At 31.1% G+C, this 23,209-nt stretch overlaps 2 protein-coding genes across 4 annotated transcripts in view; one reads left to right on the top strand and one right to left on the bottom strand.

The window, feature by feature from the left end:
- Positions 1–1,087: 1,087 nt before the first annotated feature.
- On the bottom strand, positions 1,088–22,222 carry LOC143071771 (M-phase inducer phosphatase 1-like). Of its 3 annotated transcripts, XM_076246337.1 has the most exons (16): positions 21,653–22,222; positions 19,303–19,400; positions 15,966–16,017; positions 10,869–10,925; positions 9,999–10,038; positions 9,421–9,594; positions 8,924–9,064; positions 8,336–8,464; positions 7,613–7,699; positions 7,014–7,091; positions 6,269–6,424; positions 5,220–5,393; positions 4,728–4,826; positions 4,034–4,167; positions 3,165–3,282; positions 1,088–2,756 (listed from the first exon to the last, which is right to left on the bottom strand). In XM_076246337.1, exons 1-16 carry the CDS (start codon positions 21,814–21,816, stop codon positions 2,619–2,621), a joined length of 1,839 nt encoding a protein of 612 aa, XP_076102452.1. In that variant the 5' UTR covers positions 21,817–22,222; the 3' UTR covers positions 1,088–2,618. The 3 variants fall into 3 exon arrangements, with proteins under 3 accessions (XP_076102452.1, XP_076102453.1, XP_076102454.1); XM_076246338.1 differs by lacking the exons at positions 19,303–19,400; positions 21,653–22,222 and adding an exon at positions 16,129–16,328; XM_076246339.1 differs by lacking the exons at positions 15,966–16,017; positions 19,303–19,400; positions 21,653–22,222 and adding an exon at positions 11,852–11,975.
- Positions 22,223–22,438: 216 nt separating this feature from the next.
- Positions 22,439–23,209, top strand: part of LOC143071773 (histone RNA hairpin-binding protein-like) — a 38,718-nt gene continuing 37,947 nt past the window's right edge. The window contains exon 1 of the mRNA XM_076246343.1: positions 22,439–22,604. Within this exon, the coding sequence (XP_076102458.1) occupies positions 22,525–22,604 (80 nt within the window). The 5' untranslated portion in view covers positions 22,439–22,524. The remainder of the gene's footprint in view (positions 22,605–23,209) is intronic.

The following is a 23,209-nucleotide window of genomic DNA, read 5'->3' as shown; positions in this document are numbered from 1 at the left end:
GAACTAAAACTCCCAAAATCAATCCCAACCTTCCTTTTGTGGTCATAAACCTTGTGTCAAAATTTCATAGATTTCTATTTACTTAAACTAAAGTTATAGTGCGAAAACCAAGAAAATGCTTATTTGGGCCCTTTTTGGCCCCTAATTCCTAAAATTTTGGGACTAAAACTCCCAAAATCAATCCCAACCTTCCTTTTGTGGTTATAAACCTTGTGTTAAAATTTCATAGATTTCTATTCACTTTTACTAAAGTTTGAGTGCGAAAACTAAAAGTATTCGGACGACGACGACGCCAACGTGATAGCAATATACGACGAAAAATTAAAAGTTTTGCGGTCGTATAAAAATTTGACCACAGAGTGAATATTTGTGGATGCCGACACCGAAATGTAGGATCGCTTAGTCTCGCTTTTTCAACTTAAGTCAAAGGCACGACAACAAAACCATGAAAATGATGTCAAAACGATGACACCTGCTAGTCAGACATGTACTCCTTATAATTATTCTATATACCAAATATAGATCACCTATCGTTAAAAGTACTTGAAATACAGACCAAAAAAGTTTGACATGTACACCTTACTATCATTCCATACACCACATGTTGACCTGCTACTTGTAATATCTGAGAAACAGATCTAATCACAAAACTGTAACCATGACCACGGATCCATGAATTGAGGTCAGCCTAACCCTGTCTGACAGACATGCAGATGTTTCAAGGAACCTAAATACCAAATATAGTTATCCTATAACTCAAAGTGAGAAATTCATATGACAAAAATAGCAGTCACTAAACAATGTGCATGACAGACTGAAACTCGGGTTACATAAGGTATCTGCATTCAAGGTTTGAATCATTCAGGTCTGATACTTTCAGAAATATAAAGCTTTATACAAATACTGTAAGTTACAATGCCCCTGCTGCATAGTAATACCTATGTATTGCATACTGCGACTTTTCGCAGGAGAAACAATAAATCATTACTATTATAGGGGAATCAAATGTGTCTATCAGACAACCATTTTCAAAAGAACTGTAAAATTACTGTAACAAGGTTCTGGATCAATAAACACAAGACTGAAATTATATTTTATACATTTATTACAAATGATATATATGAGAATTTTGAGTTCCGTGGGAACAGGTAATTGTTAAAATAAATAAAACAACATTAGAGGTATGGAGTAACAACAAAACAACTACACACATTTGTCTACATATCATTCAGCCATCTTGGTATCACATGACTAGTATCACATGATCACATCTTGATATTATTCCTCTCGCTTATAATTTGTTCTACCTTATATCTTCATTGTAATACTTTCCCACTATTTCATCACAGATTTATATTTATATTAATCTATCTTTTAATCCTATTTGTGCACATTTTTACTCTAGTGATACAAACACAACACAGATAATGCATGGCTTTTGTTTTTCTCCTAGGTTTACAAATGTTGATTGTTTCACCCTTTCTATAAATAACCCACTAATATTAAAATGCTAAGACTATACTAAAACAAAAATGTATTTATTTAACACAAGTCATCCTTAGCTTTTGGAATACATATAGTTCCCAATTTTTAATCTTCAAACATGATTTTTTTTTAACAATTTAGGTTACAATGATTCTTCCCCAAAAAAAAATTTGTTGAATTTCATCATTGTTTATGACTTGTGTGAAATAGATAATAAAACAGGGCAAAGAAAAACAGAAATAAATATAAATAAGTTAAAACAAATAAAAAACAACAAACAAAGTTCACAAGAATAGTGAACTTGTTCTACTTAATCTAAAATTGACATATTTCCCTTCCTTGCAGCCTCGATGACATGTGCTCACAAGTTCAAATATCAACAACTTTTCCATCTATATCAAATATTTCTCCAATACATCTACTAAGAATATATAGCACTGAGTGTACCTAAAACTTAAAAGATGAGGATATAAAGATAGTGAGAAAAAGATAAGAACTTGAGTAATCCCCCCTGATTATAATTACAACCCCTTGTTATATAATGTACATCATTTACAATTCCAGTGACAACAAACTCTCAAATCACCCAACTGTGAAACTGAATTTATTGTAATTATGACTATATTATCCTTCAAACTGACTAGTTAAGATGAATGGCTAACAATTTAAAGACATTTACAGAATTTTAATGTGTAATTGCTCACACTCAAAACATCTAGTGAAAATGAGGTTTTACAATATATATCACAACAATTAAAGAATGTTTCACATCAATTGCACACATGCATACACATACATATATACACAATACATTTACACTTCTTGCATCCAGCTGTGTAGGTAATAGCACCTTATCAGCATGAAACATACACACACACACACTTCAGCACACTGGTAAGAATAAATAATTTATATATGAATATGATAAATATTTTAATTCTCTATTTCACTTTCCTGTACAGGGGCTTTAATATACAAGGTCATGTTTAAAATGTCCATGGATGGATTGAGCACTTTGAGCTGCCAAACATGGCAAATCTTTTCAACAATGATTAATAAAACATTAAAATAGAATGTTAAAAGTCAGAGGATAGGAATAGGAAAGAAAAAGGATAAAGCTAGAGAAAAAGTCTTCAGAACTTCAATGGTCTGAAACCTGGACGGTTGGTCTTCTCTCCTGCCCACGACTTGGACTTGATTCTGAAGTGTCGGAGATCCTCTTGATGGTCTTTATGAAGCATGGGTTTGTAACTAATGGGATCACAGTATTCCTGTAACAAAAACATAGACAATTTTTAATAACAGGAAACAAAAGCAGTTTTCTCAAAAAAGTGTATTCCGTAGCATGGTTATTGTATACATTATATTGTTGATTTTGCTTACATATAAAACTGCAACATTTATTTCAGTTTTGATTTCCAGCCATATTCAGTACCTGCAATAAATTATAATTTCTTTGACATAGAATTTTTTACTGTACTTGTACTTCAATATTATCATTATAAATGTTGTACACATTGCAGATTATTTTTGTACAAAATAAGAGGTTCAGATTGAAATAGTGTTTACACATATAATTAAATGTACTAAAATATATTTTTTAACCTCTGGATTTGATCTTTAACCTTGTAACGGTAAGGGATAGTGATAGATAGGTAGTAAAATGGGGAAGTTCTTACCGAAAACTGTTCATAGAACACCTTGTAGCCTCCTTCTAATAAATACACCTCTGGATAATGTAATGCAGGGTAACATTCCTTGTTGGCATGTCTGTCTTGTTGACGTAAAAATCTTGACCTGAAAATCAATGAAATAATAAAGATAATGAGGAGGAACAATTAAAATCCAATCCAGACCCATCATTCCGACCCAAAGCTGGTATGTGTCTGCTCCTACTACTAAAATAGAGTAGTTTCCTTTAATAGCATAAATACAAGAAAATACCAAAGTCAAGTTATTGGCCTGACCTAAGTCAGGAATCTGATATACAGTAGTTGTTTGTTTATGTAATTTATATGTGTTTCTCGTTTTTTATATAGATTAAACCGTTGGTTTTCCCGTTTGAATGGTTTTACACTAGTAATTTTGGGGCCCTTTATAGCTTTTTGTTCGGTGTGAGCCAAGGCTCTGTGTTGAAGGCCGTTCAATGACCTATAATAGTTTACTTTTATAAATTATTAAGTGGATGGAGAGTTGTCTCATTGGCACTCGCACCACATCTTCCTATATCTATCAATACCAATTTTTTCTGAAAATATCCAACATAGATTAAACCTATAGTGGATTCGAACACCTAGTAATAGTGATTTAATTCAACCCTCCCCCCCCCCCCTTTTTCATTATCTTGTACATAAATAAGGCTGTTAGTTTTCTCCTTTGAATTGTTTTACATTTTTGATTTCTGGGACTTTTATGGCTGACTATGGGGAATGGGCTTAAGAACAAAAGTAATCTATTGTTAATTTCTGTGTCATTTGGTCTCTTGTGAAGAGTTGTTTCATTGGCAATTATTCAACATCTTCTTTTTACTATTTTCATCAATACTTACAGGTTAGGTCCTCTTTCTGAAGAAAATTCACAGTGAAAGATGAGAATATTTCTTTTTTCTGGATCTTCTGGCTGTGAAGGATTCCTCAAGAACTCTTCTGTTATAGATTCTCTGGTGTAAATATTCTTGGCACCCTGAAAAAAAAATCAAACTATAAAATGTGCACTCCATGATGAATCTACTACTGTGGATTCATTTATTTTCGTGGGTACCAATTTTCGTGGATTGGTGAAAATTTGCATAACCGTGGATATTTTATTTCGTGGTTTCACCAATCCCTGTATACAACGTCTATTGAATAAGTGTATTCGTTGACCATTTGAATTCCTGGTTCATCTGTACCAACGAAACCCACGAAAATTGGTATCCGACGAATAATAATGAATCCACAGTACCTAAAATCAAAATAGTTTACAAAAGTAAAATGGTGTATTTCAATTATCAATATCTGCAAGTTTCCTACACTGTTAGATGTTGTACAAAAGCTATAAAATGTTTCTGCCTTAAAGTCTTATTCTGGTGTTCCATAGAAATGTGTTGGTTCATCCCTAGATCTATTTTTTTTATATTTGTTCTTAGACCAGAATATGCATGAAATATTTGTCACTTGATGTTATCCATGTGTAATTAAATTTTCTCTTTGTGTCACAATGAATATATGTTCATTTGCTGAAACTTAAATATAAATACTTACCCTTATATGACCACCTTGGTATTCGTATGGATAACGACAATCTATGATGATGAACTTTTCTACGACATGGGAATATTCATTGTCTAAAAGCTGACGTACCTAAAATTTAAATTTAAAATATTTTTAATTTTCATAACTTCATATTTGTTTAAATAATCAACTTCTGACAAATGTAAAGGGGTCTTTACTGACTCCTGACATAATAATAATAATCTATACAAATAAAAAAAATGAAGAAAAAAACCAATTGTTTTATCTAGTCACATTAATTCAAATGTGACCTAGCCTCTTGGTCCATATTTCGTACAGGATCATGTAATATTTTTAATAGCACAATTGAGTATAAACAGGAGAAATCTTTATCTTCACGGTTTAGCAAATCAATGAAAATTTGATTTAAGGCTTTCATATTTTGAAATTAAAATCTCCTTTTTATTTCTACCAGATTTTTTGAACTTTCAACTTTTACAGGAAATTTTGAATGTAACTTACTGTTTCTGATGATATGGACTTGAGATCCTGTTTTTTGCCTGGAATGACGGGTAATGAATATGGTTTGGAACAATCAGCAATCAGATCGGGTTCATCGTATATCTTGTTGAGAGCCATCTTGATCATGGCGTCCGTCTCGGAATGACATCTGTGTAACCTTGGTAATGGCATACTCTGAAATAAACAATTAATATTGTAATGCTAAAGTAAAATGTCAGGACAAGGTTAAAATTATTTATTAGAAAATTTATACTACAAGGCAAAATATTAACAAGTGAAACTGTGAGCTACTGCTCACTGATGATACCCCCGCCGCAAGTGGATAATTTTAATAGTGTAAAAATATGCATGTGTTCGGTAAACAGGAAGTTGTTGAGTGATGAATCTGAAAACGCATCACACGGTATAGCATACTTATATAAACCTTGAAACAAAATTTCAGAAATCCTTGTATTGTAGTTGCTGAGAAAAATGTGACGAAAATTTTCAACTTGGTTATCATGTGTAAAATAATACAAGTGTTCGGTAAACAGGAAGTTGTCGAGTGATGAATCTGAAAAGGCATCAAATGGTGTAGCAGACTTATATAAACCCTGAAACCAAATTTCAGAAATCCTTATATTGTAGTTCATGAGAAAAAAGCAACAAAAATTTCATGGGACGGACGGACTGAAGGAAGGACAGACAGAGGTAAAACAGTATACCCCCCTTTTTTCAAAGCGGGGGTATAATAAATTAACAAGTAACAAAAGGTTTCTATTGCCAATTTCTTTACTTCTGCTATGCACAAAATGTCTCTCAGTACAATTTCCAAATCATAAGCAGTCCTATTTAATGAATAGTTGGTTAATTAAGGTTAAGATGCACATTAAAAATTTTTTACTTTTTGTTTTTTTTCTAATTGTTTAGGTCGAAAGATCTGTTTTTTTTTCCACATCTACTTAAAAATGTATTGGTAGCATATTGTCTGAAGCATGAAATGTAGATTTTAACTTCATTTACATTTTCTCAATTTTATATCATAAACTTAACTATTTGTTGGTACTTACTTTTGTTTCTTTAACCTCGTCTTCATCAACAGCAAAGGATTTACGTCTTTTACTCTGCTGGTGAGGTGTTGAGTCATCACTTGCAGGGAAACGTTTGTTACGACCTCTGACATCAAATGATTGAGACCTGTTGAACAGTGATCTACTTCTTCGCAGCTGTAAAAAGACAGTAAAAATACATGTGTAATATGATTTGTATTGTAAGTGAATTCAATTGCAATTTTATTAAGTCGACACCATGTTGATCTAAAAGATTATTTACATTTGCTTGAATAAAAAGAGGATAAGGTTATCAATAAATGTTACAATTTTTTCTTTGTCATGTTTTTCTTTAAGTACCTTCTCTATCTTTTGAACTATTAAAGTTCTGTTGGTTGAATATCTTCAAATTCATCATTTTGTTATGTTGTTTCATGGACTTAAATATGTAAACTGGAACCCTTTTTGTCAGACCAAGGGGTGTTCAAATGTCCATGTGTAACCATGGGACCACATCTTTTTGTTGAAAATATCCAACCTAGATTAGATCCAATGCCTATATACTGAAAGTGCTAGTCTGTGTATGTCAAAAAAAACATTTGATTCAACCTTTTAAGGGATTAAAATTAGCATGGAGCACGATGTGAACGATTCATTTAATCATCAACCAGTCAATCCCATATTTTGTTCTATCAGTAATTTAAAACAATTTTAATGTAGATGAAAATTTACAAATATAAATGCATTGATGAAAATAATATCCTACCTTTGGTGTTTCCTCATCAGTAACTTGTGTCTGACTGGCTACCGGTGCGCTGAACAACTTTCCAAAACTGTCTGATACCTATATCAAATATAATTTACAATAATTTTTACACAAGTTTCAAATTTCAAATCATCATGGTGAAATACAATGTTATGTTTATAAAATTCAAGATGAGAATAACATTTTTTAACTGAATTTTTAAAATCAAATTTAATCTTTTGAATTATAGATTTAAAAAAAAAATACTTTAAAGTTTAGTCCCTAATCATTATTTTAAGGTCTTTCATTTAAATTTCATTCGTTGAAAGATAATTTTTCCTTGAAACATTATACATGTTAAGAAATGAAATGGAGTGAAATGGAGTATTTCATTTCTTAACATGTATAATGTTTCAAGGAAAAATTATCTTTCAACGGATGAAATGAGATTAATGATTCTGAATAGTGTTACTGTCCCCTTCCATGTGTTTGAAATGTTAAGGTTAACTTGTCTATGTGACGATTTAATCCATTCAAACAATATTTTACCTATAATAAATCACTTAAATTGATCAAAATTTAATTGATATAAAATGAAATGTTGTAGAAGATATACCAACCTTTGGGATGTAATCTTCACATTCTGGGGTTTGGCTAAGAACTGGTGCACTAAATAACTTGGCCATTGTGTCCGGTACTCCTGATGACTGCAAAAAAATCATAATAGCTTGAAATGTTTGGTTTAGTTATTCTAAAACTATCAGTCACGTCTTCAGTTTTTTTGAATCATTTGTATTACTTTTGTTATGTGTATCACTATATCATGAATATGGAAAGAACCTATATTTTCAACGTAAAATGTGCTTTAATAAATCAGATAAACTGCATGTCTACTTTGAGCCTTGTTATTGACATGCAAGTGTTCAACTGCACAGCTGGTGTAAAAAAAATTATGTTCATTTGCACACACTTTTAACAAAAATTTTCAATGTAACATTTTCTTCCTTGTACCAGCAACATGTACTAGCGGTGATGAATAATCAAACCGAAAGTTTCAGGTTTGAAAGCTGACACAATTTACAGATATCTGCACACTATAGGCAATCTTTTGATATTTTGAGGGCCTAAATTATTTTTATGTTATGAACTCAATGATTACATGGCAAATGTATATTTAAGTTAAAGAATACAGCAGTAATCATGTAACCCACTCTACTTGATCAGACATCAAAATCAATTCAAAATGGAATCCATGGATAGACATATCAACACTATAAAAAAGATTTCTAAGCCAGTCTGGTAATTCAAGGAATAAAGCCTCTTATGACTCTAGTTATATATACCTCAGAATTGTCTTCATGGTCTATTAAATCTAGAAAGCCATCATCAACATCTTCTTCATCAAAACTAGCCAATGGACACATCTTTAGTGGACTGTCGGACTGGAATGTGGCTTTACTATCGGAGAATTTCTGAAACAATAAAACATATTTATACATAATGTTCCCAAGCTTTTATAGGCGTGCTAAAATACATTATCAGCAGGGTTTTCACAAAATGAATTTAAGACTTTTCAAGTCATATTAAAACTCTGTCTTTAATCTGATTAAACAAAAATGATAATAAATAACATCAAATGAGTCCAATCATGGTAGTCATCATTATTTCATTGCAAATGTTGTCCTCCTCACATAATTTTAGCTATTTTTGTCTTAGGCTAGTTGTCTCATTGAAATATAGTTTATATACCCGCTCATTATATTCAATCATATGATAAAATTTACTTTGAATTGAAAATATATGAGAACATTTATTTCATATAAATAATAAATAAGATTCTTTATCTTCACTTCATTAAAGAAAAGTAAAATCTCTTCCAACAGTATTAAAAATTTCAGTGTTCAAAAGAACATTCAGGAAGCACAACTTACCAATCCTGAGAATGACTTTGGTCTAGCCCTGGACGGAGAACTTTTGACTGGAGAGTACTTCAAGGGAGAACATGTATCTTCACTGATGATCTTTAACTTGCTACGTTTTGGTACACCAACAGGTGCAGCAAATTCAAAATCCTAAAACATAAAATTAATAATAAGACTCACTTTGTTTTTAATTAGAAATAAAATTAACATGAAGTAAATTGAAAGCTCTTTAACAGAAAATATTCACTGCAACAAGCTAATCGTGACTTTGTTCTCAAACATTTATGAATGTAATAAATATATGAATTTTAAATTTGCTGATTTTCTGATGTTGAGAATGAAAATGGGGAATATGTCAAAGAAACAACAACCCGACCAAAGAGCAGATAACAGCCGAAGGCCACCAATGGGTCTACAAGTTACAACGCATGTCTACTTTTTTTTTATTTTGCAGCTTGGTTGTTCTCTCATTAACTGAACACATTGCTTTTTAACTCCATACATACCCTGCTATCAAGACTAAAACCACTGTCTTGTGAACTGTTTTCTTCAATGTAGAAAATTGGTTGTTGGATGTCTGGTAGACCAGAGTCAGGTGACATTGGACTGTCATTGTCGGCTGCGGTGACTGTATTCTCTTTGTCCTGAAAGTCTACTGGACTCAGTCTCATCATAGGTGGCTGTAATGAAGGAAACATATGTAGACATATTGTAACAAGGTTAAAATTATAAAATAGGCGTCTATGATGATGCTCAAACACCAAAATGTATTAGGATGATGTATTTGAAGCTAGATGACAATTTTTTTTTCATATATATGTATAAATGCAGCATTTCTAGAACTTTTTAATTTTACTAAATAGCATGTAAATCATAAATGGCAATAGATAGTAATTTATAACACAAATCCTCAGCATCATTGCCCATGGAGAAAAATATTGTACTTCTTAGCTAATATAGTATACTATACTAAAACGTTTTCCGGAGTCTCACTGCAATAACTTCATGTTATGGTGCATAAAAAAGTATGCACATGTTAGCTGAATTTATTTTCAAGTAGTAATCTGTAATTCTATGTACTTACTGGTAATGACTGTATTCTTCTGAAAGCAATGGTCTTCTTTCTGCAAAGAGGATAAAATATAAAATCATAAAAATTCTTAGACATTGTTAAATCTTATCTCTTTGATTTCAAAACTGATTTTGTGTCCTACTGTTAGCAATCACATTTTATATACTTTCCATAAATAATTTCTACTCATATGTCTCATCTCAAAATTCAACACCTTACATTTCTATTTGCAAAAGAAAGACTCAGTTTGTAATAACAACATCTTTTAAAAATGTTAAAACTATTGCTCATAATTATAGATACCTGAGAAACATAATAACTATGTAGTTAATTAAACTTTCAAAATAATTTCACACTTCAACCAAGTACTGATCAGACTAAAATAACTAACTCATTGACTCAAACCAACAGAGGTGTAAAACAATTAACAGGTAATTTGTTCAAGAAACTTTAATTTTTTTAATTCATTTGAGGTGTTTGCTAAGACATGTTTTACCTTAGATAAAGCTGGTGTTATGTATAAACATGTTAGCACTCAAAAGAATTAAAGAGGTATATTTTAGCTGGAGTACTAAATTAAAGTTTAGTTTATCTTGTCCTGTAGTGTCACATAATGACTCATTTCTAATATTTAACTTTTAATAGGGAGATTTCCAATTAATGAATCGTTGTCCTTCAATACTTATATTCAATGATAAAAAAAATATAATCCTTAACTATAATGAAAGGGTTGTACTTTTTCAATCTGTTTTCATTCATTCACATACACAATCTTTTAACAAGTCAAAAGTTCTGTATGGGTATTTTCAAAAGATAGAACATTATTTCAAAGTAAATATTTTGTGATATTTTTTGTTATCAACACCTTAATATTTTACTTACTTGGTGAATGCTTCTGCTGGTATCTCTGGCTTGATAGATGATGCAAACCTCTGAAGGCTGTGAGAAAAAATACAAAACACTTTTAAAACTTGTTTGATTTTACTACAGTTCTTAAAATAAAAGTATTTGTTGAACAAAACTAATCAAAGGTGTACGATACTTCAAAAAATTAAACCTGCAAACCACACCTTACTAGTTCAAGTATGTTACTGAAAACGGCTTTCTTTGGGGGAAAAAATCCCTTTGCACATACTTGTCACCAGATAAATGACCCAGAATTCGAACATTTCTTCATGAAGACTAGAAGAAACCAAGGAGGTATATTAGATATATGTCCTTGTAGTAACTAAATAGAATTTTACAGACCCCTTGAAAATTGTTTAAATTATATAAAAAAAAAATTAATTGATATCTATTTATAGAATTCTTTTGTAAACAATAGGTATACCAAATATAGAACAAAACCAAGCCAATGAATCAAAGATATATATATATACAAGATTTTGCTAAGCTTTCACTTTGAATTAAGAGAAAAATTTCAAACATAATACTAAATATTTTAAATCTTACTTTAATCATGACCTTCAAGTTTATATCTTGTTCAGGATAAATTTAACAAGAAAAATTATTTATATACAAAATCACGACCTATTTAATTAAAATAAAAAAACAAGAACTGAATTTCCCATGCATTCTTTCTAAATACAATTTTGTTTATTTTAACTTTTGCAGTGAATTGAGTATTCCTTTTTATTATTCCTTTTAGATATTATAAACTGAATAATCTCAAAAAAAAAAAGCTACATTTTGTACTTAACTTGTTTTCCCTTCTTAAATATACTTTAAAATTTTATCATTTCAACAAGGGGTAAACTCTTTAACCTTTTGGTTAACTTGAATATGTTCATTTGAAATAATCAAAAGTATTACTTTTACAAAATCAAATGATGCAAAATGTACTTTTAAAATAAAAAATACCCTACCTCCAACTGGGGCTGCTGAAAAAAGCTGTTGCCATTGTATTAACAGGTAAGGGTGATGTTGACGGTATAGCACACAGGTGTAGAATGATGGAGAAAACTAATTTACAGGTAGAAATTAGTTACCTATGTTAATTAGAGGATGCTGACATTACACAACAGGTAGCCAGATCAAAGGAGCAATTCTCTCAGTAGTCCTATGGTTTTATGACTAAAGGTACAGAACCTGGGCCATAAATATCATCTAATAAACACCTAGGGGGCTACTGAAATCTTAAGGTGTGATGGGCCCTAATTAACATCCTGTGCCTCAGAACCTTTTCAAGTGTGAGATATGAGTGTTTGGTAAGGTATTGTAAGATGTCACACCTTGGCAGGTAACTTTACCTGTGAAAATTAACACATGTTCCATATAGCACAAATAAGGAACTTCCTCACCAAATATGCTGCCATTTACAAGAACATTACCTTAATCTGTGATTTCCTCAGCTGTAAGGCTATTGCTAAAGTCTACTTTTATTCTAAATTTCTTGTTTCTTTATACTTTAAACTAGTGCCATATATCTTATATAACAAATTACCTTTATTTATAAATAGAAGTTTGATAAATATTGTCCATATTTCTTCATCATCCATAAAATGAATTTGATGTGGAAATGAAATAGGTCATGACTGTAGGTAAGAAGAAATATTTTGTTTTCCCTCAAATGGTTGCAACTTTTGAAATGACTTTAATCACTATAATCTTAGAAAGTAAACAACCTATCTTTCATTCTTGGGTTTCAGATAAAGATCAAGTCTTCTTATCAACAAACAAGGAATGTCTTTGTTTATATATCTTGACATTAGAAATAATACAAATCATATATTTTTTTTCTTATACAAAACACAATTATTTTTTTTTTAATTTTCATATCGTAACATTTGATATGTTAAACTTAGCATTCTAACAGGTATCTATTTAAGATAATTTCAAAGTGAATGTATGTGACTTTTGAAAAAAACTCAAATTTTATTTACATAATTTGTTTATCTATCTGACCAATGAAAATCCTTCTCTTGTTCAAATATACAAACAAGATTAATAAGGTTTGCCTCTCAGGTGTTTTTTGTTTATATAACAATTTAACTAATCTTATTAGCACTTAATTAAATTTACAGGTTGCTTTTTTAATAATAAATATTCAGTATTCATAACAATAAATGAATTAATCTGTTTGAACAAACACCATTCATTAGTAGATTGTTCTTGGTATATTTGAGGTATGTTTGATATAAGGTGAAAATTTCCACAGTAGGTCTCAAACATGTGGGTTTTGTTAGGGAACTAACAAGATAAGCTTCATGTTGTTTCTCAAATTACCCTGATCTTAATTGAGTTACCTAATATAGGTGTAACATAATTCTGAACACTGTAATACTATTACCAGATATTTACACTGATTTCTTCTTTTTTTTAAATGTTTGTTTATCATGTTTTTGCTCCAATACCTTCAAACAATATACCCATTTAATTTATAAAATAAAAAAAATTCTTGGCTTGAAATGCAATATATATAAAAATCAATAGCTAAACAAAATCTGTATTTAATGACTTTCTTATTCTTCTGCATTATTTTAAACTTTAGACATTGAGGACTGAAACACAAAGACAGTCTGTTCAAAAAGAACATATTTCAAATTGAACATATTACAAATGACCATAAAAGATTGTATTTTAAAAAGCTGTTTGACTACTTTTTTCCATATAAATTGACATGTTCAGTCTAAATTTGATTTAAGGTTTAACAGCTTGGGTTTATTTGAATGGCTGAACAATAGAAAGTTTATTTTTATAATCTACAACAAGAATCATAGCCCCAGAGAACCTGTACAGAAGCTGTGAACACACAGGTATCCCTGGTCATGGTCTGATGGGTTATTGATCACCAAATCAATCATTTGACCAGCAGGTGCCTCTTCTATTTACTAATTATCATTATATAATGACTATATATTTTATCATCCACTTGTCAGACATATTTTATAGCCTTCTAATTACACTTATGTGTCTCTAATCAAATATGACCAATGATTATTAGGATAAAAAAACATCTTTTGACCACTATTCCTAAAAATATAACTTAGTACAAATGCCTGTAGATTCATAAGAAATGAAATTTAAAAATAAATTTAACCACTAAGTGCAAAATTTATTTTCCAATATTAGACCATGAACAAATCTTAAGAAGCTATTGATAACATTTCATCCAATAAAGTAACTTTAAATTCTATTGTAACTTCACGGACAGCAGATGGAGTCATTTGTGAATGAATTATAGTCATTTAAGGTGAATATCTCTTCATTTTGTACCTGAACAGATGGCAAAGAATGAATGAAAAAATGTTAAGGTGAATGTACTACCCATACAAAGAACAATAAACATTTCTGTATAGTCAGGCAGATGCAACAGCTGAAGGATATTTCTGCTGATGTTTGAGATATGAATAAAATTACCATTCTCCAATCAATTACTACTGTAGCATATATGAGTTAACTGCAGTCAAATGAACAAATTTAAATAAGTGTGTCAGCCAATATGAATGCATATCCTTTTGAAAATATAAATCAATGAAATACTTGGAATAATAATTTTCCCCTTTCATGTAACTTTATTTCAACATAACCATTTTGCACAATGAAAACAACCATGATACAAGTTCCCTACACAGAAAGTCCTCATGAATCAACAATAAACCACCTCCATCCTTAATCGAAGACAACAAATATCTGTAATCTTCAACCTGCACGCGAGCTCTTGCAAAAACCATCTGTTACCCTATCCCTAAAACAATACATGGGAAGGTCAATAATCAGAACTTGTTCAACATTCAATGTTAATCTATAAATTGTCATTCATATCTTTTCCCCTATCCATTATAATCTTCTATTCTTATTTTTTTTGTAAAGCTCATAAATAAAATTCTCTCCATAGTTAAATACACCAATAATTACTTGAGATAAAAATGATAAACTTATTGTAACTTGTTAAAAAAGATCAATAAATGTGACCAATAATCTTATCTTCAAATTTTAAGATAATAAGTTTAAGGATATTTTCAAGTCAGTCAGGGGTGTAAAAAAATAAATGTTTATGTTTTTTTTGTAGAAGAGTGATGATGTGCCTTCTAGCTGTGGCAATAGGATCCTGCAGCCTCACCCATGCTGACAGACAATAGACTGGTACACACCCCCAGACAGGGCATGACAATGTACTAATACACACATACTGTTCATGACAATATATTCATATGTAATAGGTCTGACACTATAGCCATCCTACTGTTTGACAATATTTCTGTCATTTTATTCAAGTCTGTCAGACAATGCATTATATTTTTGTAGTACATCTGTTTTCTCTTTGTTTTGTTACTTTGTTCTTGTCATGAGGCAAATTGCACAATACAATTTTGTAAAGTGATATTTATAGATCTATGAAAGTTCAAATATTTCCCCAAAATTCTAATTCCGTGATAACAAAAACAACTCTGGTATACATGTGAAGCAATTTATGTGGATAAACAAACATTACTAAGACAAATTATAATTGCTACTTCTTTTCTTCTATAAAACCAATTACAGCTTAAAACTTTACTTATTGATTAATGTATAGATTTTATTCTGGAAGAGTTCACAATGTTTTGAAGAGTTGTTCAAAAAATACTATTGAAATAGAGTTTTTCAAGATAAGGATTATGAAATCATTTGCAAATTCACAAATTCTATTAACATACTGTTTATTTAAGATTAACCTTTTTTTAAATAAATACATTTAATATATTTTTGATCCTGTTCGACCTTATTTTATACGAGATTAGTGATGGGTTGTTTGTATTTGGACTAAATCCGTAGGACTCTCCATAGATTAAGGACTGGGTTAAGTCAGGATTTTATGGTTTTATGAGATTTGGAATGACCATTCATTACATCATTATCCTGTCATAAAGCAAACCTGTACACAACACTAATGTTTCTACTAATGCCATTAATTATAGGCTGTCAGTCAAATTAATTAGATCATTATATCCAAAACAACATGGGGGGATACTTGTCTTGTTAAAGATAAATGTCTCTTACCTCATTTCTAATGTTGGTGAATCCAATGGGGTAGGGGAGTCCATGAAACATCCTAAAATGATACCATATGATTAAAGCTAATTATATGCCATAGCATTATCTAATACAAAATTACAATTATTGACCAAACTTCACATAAAGAATATAATTATTGTTATCTTACCATAGTGAAATACATCTAGTTCCTGACACAGTAACATCTCTACTTTTTCAAGAATATGAAAATCAGCTGTGTTGTTTTTGTTGTATTTTACATGAAAATAAGGAAGTGTTAATTTGGATTAAAAACCATCAAAAATTGACAGTTTCTTTCCTTTGAAGTAGTAACCAGTTTACTCAAACCAGTCTCCCTAAAAAAATATCCTTAAGACAAGCACGACTGGTTGGTAGGGTGTTATGTACAGGTGAATATCAAAAGTTTGAACTGTTGTGGATTAAATTTGTCTAATTAGACAATAAAACAAGCTGTCAGTGGACAATTTAATTATTTTATCATGCTTTGTCTTGTGCCTCAGGTGGTACAAGTCTTGTTGGACATATTGTTTTGGCTGATTTGCAGATATCAGTATGATATGCATCAGGATTTATACCAAGATACTGCATTTTTATTGCCCTAAAATTCTGAAATGTCACACTTGCACATCCCAAAAGGCAAAAATTATTGTAATGAAGAATCTTGACAATTTTATCAGAAATTTTTATGTAATCAAAAATCAATTGTGAAATTCTGGCAGTTTTTATTAGTGATTTTATCATCATAACACCACTGAAATAAATTCCCAAGGACTTCTTCTTTAGAGTATAAAATCATGTAAAAAACAAGAAGTAATTGTAACAGGATGCTGTTACGAAGTCTCCCAAACAAAGCTCCCATAACTCGCCATTCATATGGTCCCATGTTCATTTGATTTGATTTTTTTGTCCCATACAGGAATATATATGGCTTACGAGTAGGGATCTCCACTATTTACAAGTATTCAAACAGGAGGGGGTGGTGGTGACCCCCAGGGAATTTACCTACATTTCATTTCATTTGTTTTATTGTCCCCTACAAGAATGTATATGGTTTAAGGGTGGGGATCTGGACCGTTTACAAGATAATAGCACATTCTCAAATTGAACGGGGTGGGGCAACCCCCAGGAACTTCCCTTTAATTTCATTTGATTAGCTTTATTGTCCCCTACAAGAATATATATGGTTTAGGGGTGGGGATGTTGACTGTTTACAAGTTTTCAAATAAGAGGGGTGGGGTTACCCCCTACGGAATTTCCTTTTATTTCATTTCATTTGTTTTATTGTCCCCTACAAGAATATATATGGTTTAGGGGTGGGGATGTTGACCGTTTACAAGTTTTCAAATAAGAGGGGGTGGGGTGACCCCCTAGGAACTTCCCTTTAATTTCATTTCGTTTGTTTTATTGTCCCCTACAAGAATATATATGGTTTAGGGGTGGGGATGTTGACCGTTTACAAGTTTTCAAACAAGAGGGGGTGGGGATGACCCCCTAGGGACTTCCCTTTAATTTCATTTCATTTGTTTTATTGTCCCCTACAAGAATATATGTAGTTTAGGGGTGGGGATCTGGACCATTTACAAGATAATAGCACATTCTCAAATTGACTGGGGTGGGGATGACCCCCTGGGACCTCCCATTAATTTCATTTGATTTGTTTTATTGTCCCATTCAAGAATATATATGGTTTAGGGGTGGGGATCTGGACCGTTTACAAAATATAAGCATATTCTCAAATTGAAGGGGGTGGGGATGAACTCCTAGGGACTCCCCCTATATTTCATGTGATTTGTTTTATTGTCCTATAATCAATTCTGAAGACTGCATGTATCTATCACTTACAATTTTCAAGTTATATTCATTTGAAAATTTTAGAAAATAAAATCCCATAGGGTTCTATAGTAAACCCCTTCCTCCTTTCTACCCCCCAAAATACCCCTTTATAGACCCCAATGCACAAACGAAAGATTGATGGCTCACCTAGACATATTAGTCTACCATTTTATGAAATTCTAAGTCAATCTGACAAGCGGTTTTGGAGAAACGCTGCGGACAAGTTCATTTTTTAAAGTGGCGGAAGAAGAGGAAGAAGAGGAAGAAGAAGAATAATAAAAATAATAAGAACTGAGCAAAAACAATAAGTCTCCAAACTTTGTTTGGGAGACTTAATAATTGAATGGTTACAAGATCAAAATTATTATCCAGTAATGGCTTTAAAATTATAAATTTGGGTAAAAAAAAAACTTGCTGGTTCATAGATATGATTTTTTTCTTAATGTTAAACAAATATACTTTTTGTGGGGGGGGGGGGGGGGGGGGGGGGGGTGTCTTCATGTCCACCATGTAAACGTAACAATGGATCACAAAACATTCTTATTTCTAAAATGGTTTGAGATTTTCTTTTATAATTCGTATTTTTGGGGTTGCCTTGTGTGGTTTTTTTTCAGTATCTAATATATTGTACCTTTTCTTTTAACAAACAAGAATTAAATTTGGTTGAAAAATTACTATACAAATCTAAATGGAAAGGGAAATTCATGGATTGAGATAAAACTATTTCTTCCTTTTTTTAGGCAGTTAATGAGAAATAAAATTCATTCATTCACGTAAAATCTTTTCCAATTTTGTCCCCAAGCAGATTGAGGTAATCAAACAATTATAAAGGTGTAGAAATGTCGAAGTGGTCACACCTCTCACAGTGGACATTACATAAACTTAAAGTGTTTTTTTGTAAGGCTTTCACTTCTATTTTCTGCTTCATTGGAAAGAAATTACATCCCTTAAATTGTGAAACTAATGAACCCCTTTAAACTTTTTTCTTAAAAGGGGAAAAGAATCAAGATTACTTGATATATAGATTATATTGTTCAAATGTTGTTTTTTTAAGTTACATTTATTCTTTTGAAACAGATATTTCCTGTGATCCAGACTGAAAATACAAAATTTCCTGAAGATGATCCTGTGTAATGTCAAAAGTAAATATCCTGAAACACTAGTCAGATTTCCTGTATTTCAGTTATCATAATACACAAACAAATATTCAAAACATCAAATGTGATTGGTTGCCTAATCTTATTTCAAAATAGTGTAACAATCATTGTAAAAAGGATACATTCTAGCCTTCAGTTAGCGAAAAAAAAAAATTTAAAAAAATTTTAAGATCGCATTTCCTAATCCATAACTTCAGCACATAAAAGAGTATAATGCTTTATCCCTTTCAGACCAGTTTAAATTTATTTTCTTTAAAATAGTTTTTTTTAATTACTTGAGACAACCAAGGTTTGCTTTTCATGCTTTAATCTAAAAACTATAAATGTTTTACCTGATTCTGAAGAATCCAGTCTATCAGGTGTTGGTTGGCATTGTGTGGGTGGTGTATCGATGCTGGATAAAGATAACTTTCTTCTTGGTGTTCCTCCCCTGAAAATAAGTGGTAATTAAAGAAACTTGTTCGAACACAAATCAGATGACATTAACAACTTATATTTTTAAATTCACATACCATATATCATATATATATATATATGCTTCACATATTGCAGTTGATTATGCAACAGTGAATTCTATTTAATTTAATTTAACAGTAGTATAACATGAAAGAACCTCTGTTTACATATGCCATAAAAAATAAACTTCAATCAAAAATACAATTTTAATAAATCAACATATTGACAAATGAGTAAAGTCATCTTGCATCACAACCGCTGTAAGATTATGTTTTGACTTGAGGGGGCAAAAAGTTTTCCAAAGTCCATTTAAATTAATACTTCCCAATGATTGTACACCCTATGGGAACATAAAATGCAACATAAATTTTTGTTTTGACAGTTAACATTATAACTGTTAATAGTAGTTACAGAATTACAAAATACTACCTTTTGGTATTGATAATGCAATATTAAATTTTATTTGTCATTTCCATGCATGTGATTATGTTTATAAACATATATACATGTCTACAATTTGAGATTATGAAATGCTTTTCCCTGATAGGGATATAATATTCACCCTTCAATATTTTTAATTGAAATCTTAGTTTCTGCATTAATACCAGAACATATAGGTACAATGTAAGACTTTACCAGTAAAGAAACAGTTGAATATATATTTCAAGTATAAATAAGTTAGAAAATTAGATACTAGCCACAAAGTTGAGATGGGGAAATTATTTTTTGTCCAATTGAGTTAAAAATTTGTAAGGGTTCCGCGGAACCCAGTGTCTCGCCTATTTTTGCTGTAAATTGCAGACTCAACAACAATGAGGGAAAAAATCAATAAAAATATTCCTCTTGTTACATGTACTATTTTATGATTGCAAGAAAATCTAAGTCCATTTAAAAGTAAATTACAGAAAAAACTGAGTAATCTTTTTACAAACTTTACTTCTGGATACAATATTATGATCATAAATAAGCTTCTGTCCAAGTTTGGTACAAACCCAGGATAGTTTAAGAAAGTTATTAAAATTTTTAAAACTTTAACCACAGAGTGAATGTAATGGTTCCCTGGAGAAAAACTAAGTCCATTTAAAAGTAAAATATGGAAAAAATGGATTTATTTATTTACAAAATTTACTTCTGGATACTATCTTATGATCATAAACAAGCTTCTGTCCAAATTTGGTACAAACCCAGGATAGTTTAAGAAAGTTCTAAAAACTTTAACCACAGAGTGAATGTAATGTTTCTCCGCAGAAAAAACTAAGTCCATTTATAAGTAAAATATGGAAAAAATGGAATTTTATTTTTTCAAAATTTACTTCTGGATATTATCTTATGATCATAAACAAGCTTCTGTGCAAGTTTAGTACAAACCCAGGATAGTTTGAGAAAGTTATTAAAATTCTAAAAACTTTAACTACAGAGTGAATGTTTTGTTTCCTCGCAGAAAAAACTAAGTCCATTTATAGTAAAATACGGAAAAAATGGAATTTTATTTTTACAAAATTTACTTTTGGATACTACCTTATGATCATAAACAAGCTTCTGTCAAAGTTTGGTAGAAATCCAGTATAGTTTAAGAAAGTTATTAAAATTTCAAAAACTTTAACCACAGAGTGAATATTTGTTGACGCCGCCGACGACGCCGACGACGACGGAATGTAAGATCACTTAGTCTCGCTTTTTCGACTAAAGTCGAAGGCTCGACAAAAAGCCACATCAAGCTGCATGTATATTTACTTAAACTGCAGATATACAATAATCATGATAACACAGTTATACATGACAAATGGAACAAAATGTGTATACATATTAAACCTAATTTGACATTTTAAGTAAATTAATAAACATTAGTACATTAACCTTACATAACACTTATCTAGTTGCAAAAATGAAGCTCTTATGGTCCTTATATTTTTCTAAGCCAGGCCACAAATTGTCAATACTATCATCACAACCAAAAGAGCTATGGTTTGCAGCTTCATGTAACACTTATCCTGTTATCAACTAGTTAATTGGTTCCACAATTAATACCCATTCAAATTAATTATATAGATATATAATTTTATTGCTGGCGTCTTATTTGTATTAAAATGTAAATGTATGAAAATACGTCGAAAATACACAAGTGTTGATATCTAATATAAAAATAGAAGTAGGAACTTAAGGAACAAGTGATAAATAAAGGAATCTATTTTAAGTATAATAACTGAAACTGTTCAGTGTCCTTACCTCCCTGTATGGAGTTCGCTCAGATTCATGGCAAGGCTGGTGACTGGTGAATTCATTTTTGATGGAGCAATATTAAGTGCATTCAAAAAACTTAAATTATTGCTAAGATTTTTCAATGGTAAACGCAATCGTGGAGGCTTCTTTGAAATGCTACTTTTAGACATCTTTCGAAATCAAGGCAAGACTGTAAATGAAATGAGGGTGTTGATGATAATGATGATGATAACGCTGACAAGGAACTGTACATCCAGATCTTGAAGTTTTTGTCCCTCAAAATTCTACCAGTGCATTTATCTTCCGTTCAACCGCTAAATCATGGAATACACAACGACACTGCCACAAAGCAACCGCAAGATTTTATCATGAACTGTATGCCATTTTTACTTGTTCCACTCATAAAATGTATAAAATTGCGTCTGCATTGACAAAGCAAATTCTTTTCCTATTCCATCCTCTGTGTATAGTTCCAATACACTTTTCACATAGTATATTTTTGTAGATCAGATGTTCTTCAGCTGTTCTGTTCTTAGAAGCCGCCGTCCGTTTTGAAAAACAACACAGATCTAACCAATCAAACTTCGGGAAACCAAGCATGTACAAACAGGAAGTAGATTTGGAGGCAAGTGATGTGTATTGGCTTAAATGAATAAAAAATATTTTCTTGGTATTCATTTGCCCTCAAATTATGAAGTTTAACAAAATACGTACCATGAAAAAATAAAGATATTTTTTTGCAAAAAAAAAAAAATCTTATGAATATTCATAATTCTTTGTTTTGGATTGAGCGCGTGCGTAAACTAGTGGCGGGAGTTACAGAGAAGAGAACAACAACAGACGGAAGAAAGAAAGTGGGAACGAAACAGAGACTTAAAATGACAACTGAAATGAGAAGAAGAGACTTAGATGCACACAGAAGATCAAGAGATCGAAGAAATCAACACTTTTCAAGAAGGTTAAATTTGGTTTTGACAAAGCTTTAATTTTTTTAAGTAGAAAATGAAAATTTATTGGGTGAGCGTTTGTTTAGCCCGACTTGAACCTTGCGGTAGAGAGTAAAATATTTATTTAGATTAAGCGTGTACGAACGATTAAGACATGAGCTCAGAAGAACTTATTGTTGAATTTTTAATGTACATAATTAAATATGCTATACATTTGTGGATTGAATGTTGGCTCTTACATTTTTATAATAGATTTGCGCCAACAGTAAAACTTTATAATTTAGTCCAAACTATACACCTTATCGCTATTTGTCTGCCATTACTGGACATCACACAGATTCCCGTAAAAATTTGTTGTCATGATACAAATTATATATGACGACGTTACGATAATCGCATTGACAACCTCAAGCTTGCTAACAATGAAAAAGTGATTGTTGTATGACATCAAATGTGTGAGCGGAGCCAAGTCTGGGGTCAGCCGATAAGGTGTATTATGACTTCTTCAAGTTCTTGAAAGGCTATTAATTTTTATGTCTCACCTACGATAGTATTATGTTTTCTGGTCTGTGGCTCCGTTCGTCCGGCTTCAGGTTTAAGTTTTTGGTCAAGGTAG

This window comes from Mytilus galloprovincialis, chromosome 4, assembly GCF_965363235.1.
Source record: "Mytilus galloprovincialis chromosome 4, xbMytGall1.hap1.1, whole genome shotgun sequence".
In the NCBI taxonomy this organism is placed as follows: domain Eukaryota; kingdom Metazoa; phylum Mollusca; class Bivalvia; order Mytilida; family Mytilidae; genus Mytilus; species Mytilus galloprovincialis.
This window is presented reverse-complemented; position numbering and strand designations above follow the sequence as displayed.

Coding starts and splice junctions, on each gene's coding strand:
- LOC143071771 (XM_076246337.1), bottom strand. CDS start 21,816: ATGTCTAAAAGTAGCATTTCAAAGAAGCCTCCACGATTGCGTTTACCA. Junction 9,065..9,420: donor GTTTTAGTCTTGATAGCAGG/GTATGTATGGAG, acceptor TTTATGTTTTAG/GATTTTGAATTTGCTGCACC. Junction 4,827..5,219: donor AGTCCATATCATCAGAAACA/GTAAGTTACATT, acceptor TTTAAATTTTAG/GTACGTCAGCTTTTAGACAA.